A 7,845-nucleotide genomic window follows, 5' to 3' on the forward strand; every position below is an offset into this window, starting at 1 on the left:
ATTTAAGCTTTACAACTCTGAAGAACAACATTTTCGTTTTTCATTTGTGTTGGATCAGAAATACTGAATGCTGGAATTACTATTTTTAGAAAGTGCTGCCATTTGTGTTAGTGATAAAATATATCATGTTGTTATGGTAACAGAAATCTGTACTAATGTAGTGATAAATGACACTGACATTATGTGATGGAACAGCATCATTTGATTATGGTCACTTCTCTGGAATATTTTAATGAATTTTTTCTTTTAGCTTAATATTATTAGGTGCAATGTAATTTTGTGCAAGTTCTGTGTGCAATACTTTCTTAACAGAAGGTCATGTTATGGCAGCTTAGTGGTCCCGGGCTGTGTTCAGTGACAGCTTTTTTACTGGAAAACTCTGAATATATTTCCCTTACAACAGAATTTCTAAGTTTGCTATTATAAAGCCAGTCTGTTTTTCAGGTATGCTAATAGTCTAGTGATATTGGCAGCTGAACCTGTATATAGAAAAACTGGACACTTTGAATCAGAATAAAATGCAAGTTTTGTCTCTTTAATTTTCTTTCTCATAGGTTCCGCTTCTTAATGTTTCCTGAAAAGAGGAGGTTCTTTGCATTTGGTCTTTAAGATTTTTTTTAACTTGTCCATTCTCAGCATCTGGTAAACTCAGCCCTGATTTTAGTAGATATAGTTTTATTGTCTTTATTCTTTGCTGCATGTTACAGCAGGGCTCAATCTGGATTCATGGTTACCTTGGTTTCCTCAGCTTCTCTTGATGTTCCAGTTGCACAGGTTTAGCTGTAAAATAGTTGTAACTACTATTTTATGATAGATAAAAATGCAAGCACAACTGTAAAAGCATCACCATGGTGATTAAACTGATTCAATAGGCAATGTAAGATTAAAATATTAGTTTGTCTTAAAAGATACCAAGCTTTCTAGTTAAATTTAGCATCCAGTCTGTGCATTTTTACTCATTTAGATACAGAAAAATAACAGGATACAGATTTAATGGGATTGTTGGAAAAAAAGTGTACCAAGTTTTAAGTCTCTGACCACTATCACTTTGGGCTTTTCCTTTTTGGCAGATTATGGAATCAGGTGCTATCAGTATAAAGCAAGTAGAGTATATTTGCTGGTAGATTAAAAAAAGAAAAAGTGTACTTACAAAGGACAGTGAGAAGCCAAAGAAGGGAGAATGTAGATATCTAAGATTCATCAGTCTTTTAAAAGATGCACGAGAGTGCAGGTGAAAAAATAATATATGCAAATTGATTCCTTCTATAATTTTTTTCATGATTGCAGAAATAAAGAAGCTAATTTCTTGCTTATCAGGATAATTTCTGTGAGTGGTATCTATGTACAATACAAAGAGATGAAGAAGTCTTCTTTTGTTTTAAAACTTTAAGCTGTTTTCATAGTTGAAATAAAAGGGTTTCTTAATGTAACTGTCACTGATTTTTAATATGTATTTAACATATGTCTAATTCCTTTTATGTAGGAAAGCTCTATTCCCTATAATTTGCAAGTTACATTTTTGTTTTGTTTTTTCAGGGAGCAGATAATAAAGCAGTCAACAGAACTGGTCTGCAGAGCTTACAGTGAGTTATATGCAGCTGTGATGGATCCTTCAAATCAATATAAAGATCCAGAAACCATACTACACAGATCTCCTCATCAAGTTCAGGCACTCCTTTCATAGTCTTGCTACCTTCAGATTTGTCAGAATCCATAATCCTGTATTTGTTGAGTATTTGCATTGTTATTTTTCTGTTTTGCATTTTGATGTGTAGCTGTATAGTTAAATATGTAGGAATGTGGTTTTGTTTAATCTGCTTGGCAGAAGTGTAGTCTCTCCTGTGTCTTTGAATACCTTCTATAGGCCAGAAAATAGAACGTAGAGTTAAGATTTATTTTAATGTATTCCTCTAATGGAAATGGACCTTGACAATATGCAATCCCTTTGAAAAAGGGAGTAAAGGAAAAAGAAGCTTTTTTCCTTGCTGTACATAATCATTTCAACTCAAGATTGAACCAGAGTCTCTTATGACCTTACCAATATTTTTATTTACTCCTTTCCCTGTTCTTACCCTCTTTTCTCAGCCTATCATCAGTAAATTCTGATAACTGCTTTTAATACAACTGATATATTTTGACCATCTCAAGTCCCTCACTTTTACAGCTCATAAATAAATTCAGATTATTAGTGCAGCTTTTAAAAATCAGTTGATTAAATCTTTAAAGCAAAATCTGTGTTCTTTTTAGGAATTCATTATCGGTTTTGCTAGTTCTGGTATTTTCTGTAAGAGAAAGAAATAATTGAGCTACATGTATGTCCATAACCTAGTACTCAATGCTTTAAATTATTTGTGTAGTTTTTTTTCACTGGAAGGATTCAGTTTTAGTGCAGTTATTGTTCTGTAGGAGCCCTCATATCAGTTGAAATTTGCTAATCTTTTAAGGCTGGGACCAATAACAATGTAGGTTAGGAAAGTGGTTTGCACAGCAGTATGGCCATTCCTCTTTCACATGTATATATTTATTTCTTTTTGGTTTTTTTACAAACAGAAAAAGTCTTATCTGATCGTGTACAAACTTTTACTCAGTTGTTAATCCACCAAGGGATTTTCATGGTTCAAATGCTTGCAATGGTGCTCCTAAACCTGATAGTTAAGTTCACCTGTGGCAGCCACAGGTTCTGGGAATTATGTGGAAGAGCTAGGGTGTGTAGTTGTTCTAGGCTGGTGTGTAGAAAGCCATGAGGGAGGGTTTAATTTCCTTCCTGCTTCAGTGGAAAGCTGAACCTGCTTTGTGTAGAAACCCAAACTGTATAAAGAGATTTACAGGTTAGAGGACCTTTGCTTCCAATAAAAGAGGAGAATTGTTCTCTGTTGCACCTCAATTTTCTGTAAATTCCTTAAACATACTCTTCTTTTAGGAAAGCCTTATTACAGAGAAAGAAAACAGAAAGTTAGTAAAAATAATTTGGGCTAGTTTGGGGTTATGTTTTTTGTTTGTTGTTTGTAGGATAACTTAAGCTAACTTTTATTGAAAGCATTTCATTTTTTCATCTCTGTTGTATGTGTGCCACAGAGTTATTACAGTTGCCTGAGTTTACACTCCTAGTAGTGTGGCTTATTTATATACATCAAGGAGGAGATGAGCAATCATTCATATTGAATAACTTACATATTTTATTTTTATCTGTAATAATATATCCCATATAAAACATATACTTAGTGCCACCTAAGTCTGCAGTTCAGTGTATGCTTGCAAAAGAGCAAGAAACAGAGAAGAGCAGCAGCAATACGTTTTGGTCTCTTGGAAAACTCCTTGCACAAGAAATACCCTGTGTGCTCAGAAATCAGCTTCCTTGGTAGTACCACAATAAAGGAATAGCTCCTTTTCCAAATGAGAATATTTTTTGGTATAATAGAAAAAGACTTAAAAGTTTAAGTATCCCTGGAGTTCCAGGATTGGATCTTCTGTAAATATGAATGTTAGATTTATTCTATTTAAAAACTCCTGTAAGAGAAAAAATTCTATAAGCTTTGAAAAGCTCTAATTGAAAATCATGCTGTTTTGCTAGGTGAGACACTTTAAGTTACTCAGCTTTTGCATTATCATAATATGTATTCAGAAGGCTGTTCATTGTTGTTTAATAATGTTAATATTGCTTAATATGCCTATAATTATTATCTAATATGTGAAAATTGCATCAGTTGTGAAAGGATTGTAAATTAGCTTGTTATTAGATTAACATACTCATAAGAATGAACTTCTTCCTGAAATTACACTCAACCTCAGTCTCCAATAATCAGTCAGTAGTTTGCATGAGGGTTAGTAAGAAGTTGCTTCCTATCTTTCAGTCCATGCAGAGGCCTATCCATGATTTTACCTTCTCTTAAAAAAATGCAAAAGCCATAGTAGTTGCAACCTATAAAAATTGAAGTCAATCACTAATTTTTCATCTGTGCAATTAAAGTAAATAACAAAGGGTCACAAATAAGAATGAATGTCAATAAAAGCATTTTATTTACGGAGTTCTGTCTTCTGTGTTATTTCCTCTTGCTTCCCTTCCAACAAGGAGGAAGGAAAGGGAGAGCGGATTTTGACCTTCCTTTTCTAGCTTGGCATTTCTGACCCTTTTGTATTACATATTCCCTGGATATCCACACCAGGAACCCTGAAGCTGCAGCCTTTGAATTTCTCAGTTAGGTGGGTGACCCATAAGGGTTGCAGTAAATGGAGTCATTCTGGTGTCCATACTGGTTCCCTGTTCAGACCAGTTACTGCGGGTCTGACTGGAGTATCACAGTGCATCAATAGTTGCTCACCAGGCTGGGCTGAGTTAGTTGGAAATTCTCTTGTTGACCCTGAAACACTTGGTATGGAGGGATATAAGAACATAGCTTCAAAGAATGAGACCACCATTCCTTGCTGGGGGAAACTGGGTAGAGAGAGGTAGAATCCTGCCTGTAGTAGGCAGTGCTCCTGGCATTTGGATGCTCGGATGACCCAATCCTGAGAACAGATGTGTAAAAGGCCTCTTCTTGCATCATCATCTGATGCAAAGAGCACTGTCGTGGGAAGTGGGAGAGCTGGGTTCTGGGCCAAAGGAATTTGGAATTGACACCTCCCACCTTCCTGGAGGGCACTCAAACCCTTGGCTGTTGTGCAGCATGAGTTGGGGCAGCTCTGTTTCTTCTCTTTTGAATTTAGCAGCTGTACATAAATCAATGCAAAATATGGGAGGCATGAGAAGCATAAAATAAGCAAGGAGTTTGGCCATGTGGCATGTATATGAGTGCTCTCATGAGGACTCCAAGGTCTAGATCTTCCTCTGGTTGTTATGTAGGGACCTTGTCTTTGACCTCAAATACACGAGTCCCCAAAACACAATTGGCATCCCAGTCTTCCCCACATAATATCCAGCAAACAGTAAGCTGCAGAACTGAGTTTTGCTTGCACCCAAGGTGGTTCCTCCTCACTGGTTACAGAGCCTCTGTGTTGAGTTCTGTGGGTACAATTTTCTCCTCCCCTATTTCTAAGTAGGCACACCACCATGGAAATAAAATTTAAAAGTTGTTTTAATTATAGCGAGCCCAGCCACAGTGATTTTTTTTGTTTGTTTGTTTTGTTTTCTGGTATGGGAAAAGAGACGCTTAAGGAGGTTTTGAAAGGTGATAATACATTTGTTTTTCAGCATTTTGGAGTCTCCCCTATTCTCTGAGATTTATGACTTGAGCCCTGTATTTCGTCTGTTAATAGGCTCAGCTGTAATTATTTTTATTAAAGTTTTTGAAATATGTGTTAGAGGAACATACTTTCATAACTGGTAAACTTTTCCATTCCTTAAAAAAAAACCCTAGCTGTTCTTTGATCCCTTTGCTTGCCTTGCTGAGTCACTTTGCAGACAACCCAGGGGGTGGGAAGCATATAAAATTTTGAAAGCTAATTGAAGGAGTTAGACATATTTCCAAGAGGAAAACACACCCTCCAGAAGCAACAGAGACATGGGTGTGGGTTTGTTTGAAATCTACTGCCACCTGCTTCTGAGGAAAAATATAGAAAAAGAGCCATTTGCTCATGATGAGGGCAGCAATCCAAAACAGCCATGGTAGGGTTAGATGCCACCAACTGATGTTTCATTTGAAGAGTTTATGAGAAATTTCAAAGTGCAGATTAGGAGAAACTGGCGGTGGAAGCAAGTAGTATGTCATATAACTGAACTCCCTCACGTATTAAATTTACTTCTTAAAAGTTCCAGAATCCTATCCATGTCTTTTCCCCACTGCTCTTAAGAGCTTTGCAAACTAAATTTCAAGACTGACCTGCAACAGTTCTAGCCAGTGGGAAATTCAGAGTAAAATGAGCTGCGTTGAGTCAGCCAGTGGCATACAAAGCAATAGTTGAACTCAAAGTCAGTTTGTTTCTTGAAAGAATTTTAAAAAAATGAGAAATGAATGCAACTTGAACTTGGCTATTTGTTCTGAAGGGTAAGCGAGGCAATGGCCTCCATACGGCATGGCAGGTGTCCCCAACCATCCACTCCATGGTAGGAAGCCAAATTCAGCTTTTCAGAATTTAACTACTGCTTCAGAAATTTTTAAAAGACATTTTAAAGGTGAGCTTGTCCTCCTGTGCTGCACTTAAACCAGGTGTTTGCTGGTCAGCTAGGTTTCAGGGCTGCTCCTCCAGTGGGGAAGTTCACAAGCCCAATAGATGTGGTTACCAGATGCTCAAAAGGTGGGTGAATATCTTGTCACGCAAAGGTCTTTTTCCACTACCCCAAGTGGCTACATCCCTGAGTAAAGAGCCACTTTATCTGGAGCTGGTGTGGGGCTGAAGTAAACCCAAGACATTGTTTCTGTCTTTGTCTTTTACCTTCTATCTTTGTCCTTTACCTTGAGGGGTTCAACCCCTCAAAGATAATGTGGGTAAATTTTCAATTATCTGCAGAATCCTCTAGAGCAAAGCTATGGAAAGAAAAAAATGCAAAGGAGCCTTTTACACCTGAAAATTTAAATTTATGTACATTAATGTGTATACCTTATGTACAGTAATTTCTAATTCAAGATATGGCCTCCTCACACTAAGTTACCACACTGACTTTGCATACAATGAGAAGATTAAGTTTAAAAGTTCATTGTGACTACTTTAGCAGTATGGAAGCCTTGATCAAGCAAGATACATCTGAAAGGTGTTTGATAGATTACTGCAGAGCAGATGGCAAAAAAGAAAGAGACTGTTGCATGTTTCATATTCAGACAATGAAGCTTTCATTTGCTGCCTAGTTCACAGATGTGGTATTGTCAAATTGCAGGAAAATGCCTGGCAGACTGTATCATTGACTATATTTAGGGAGGAAAAAAAATCAGAACACTCTATTTATAGAAGCCACACAAATAAGCACGGGGTTCTTATCAGCCAGAGATAACATTAGTTGTGATTTATCAAAGTAATCTTTATTTTATGGAAAATGGATAATAGGGTGTAATTTAATCCTTTGTGAATGTAATGTATATTTCAAAGGGTTCTTTTTTTGTCAATAAAACCATTTGTTGTACTTGTTAAACTAATTAGTCTTCTTGCTGCTGCTTAGGACAGGATAAAAGATGCCGGTTAATGAAAAAGAGGAGGAGAAGACAGGTTTGAAAGTTTGTGAAATGTTTTTTACTCCTTTCAAGCCAGTTTTCTGATCAAAACAGGTTTTCTCTTTTCCGCTGCAAGCCCGCATGAACCAAATTTGTGCAAACGGTAAATTTTCCTTTCTTAATTCCTAAAACTGATTACCCCCAAAATTCAGCTCACCCCTAGGCACTTTACCTGCTCCAGACATCAGGGGCTTCTCTGACTTCCCTGCGTACGGATGCCTGGCACAAGCCACCGTGACCACCAGCCCCAGGGCTGAGCCCTGAAAGGGAAGGTGATGTTCCTGGCCACTTTTCCCTGCATTTTTTCCACCATGTGCAAACACATTCCAGGAGTCACGGACAAAATGAAAAGGGAAGAAAACAGAGCTGCCTGTGTGCATCTCGTGGAGGCCGCAGGCTGGCTGGGCACCTTTTGGTGGGTGAGGGCAGGTTGCACAGGGCTGAGCATGGGGCTGATGCTGTGCTGAGTCCTGGCCCTGCAAGAGGCCCTGGCAGCAATGCCAGGCTGCAGAGGCAGGACATGAGCTCATTCTCTGGATCTGCAGTTGACCTTGAAAGATCAGAGTCAGAAGTAGGCAAGAGTCAGAAGAGGACACATATTTTATGACTTTTTTTTTTTTTTTTCCCCTTAGTGTTTTTGGTGTCCCGTGTTTGTAGCCTAGCAGCCTCATGAACTTTAAAAGGAATTTATGAATGATTTTCAGAA

At 37.7% G+C, this 7,845-nt stretch overlaps 1 protein-coding gene across 2 annotated transcripts in view; it reads left to right on the forward strand.

Annotated features, from left to right (window-relative positions):
- The window catches only part of COG6 (component of oligomeric golgi complex 6), a 52,386-nt gene extending 48,361 nt beyond the window's left edge, over nt 1–4,025 (forward strand). For both annotated transcript variants that reach the window (XM_071738272.1, XM_071738281.1), the window contains exon 19: nt 1,537–4,025. In XM_071738272.1, the coding sequence (XP_071594373.1) occupies nt 1,537–1,684 (148 nt within the window). In that variant the 3' untranslated portion in view covers nt 1,685–4,025. The remainder of the gene's footprint in view (nt 1–1,536) is intronic.
- Nucleotides 4,026–7,845: the final 3,820 nt, after the last annotated feature.

The sequence above is a fragment of the Heliangelus exortis genome, chromosome 1 (genome assembly GCF_036169615.1).
Source record: "Heliangelus exortis chromosome 1, bHelExo1.hap1, whole genome shotgun sequence".
Lineage (NCBI taxonomy): Eukaryota > Metazoa > Chordata > Aves > Apodiformes > Trochilidae > Heliangelus > Heliangelus exortis.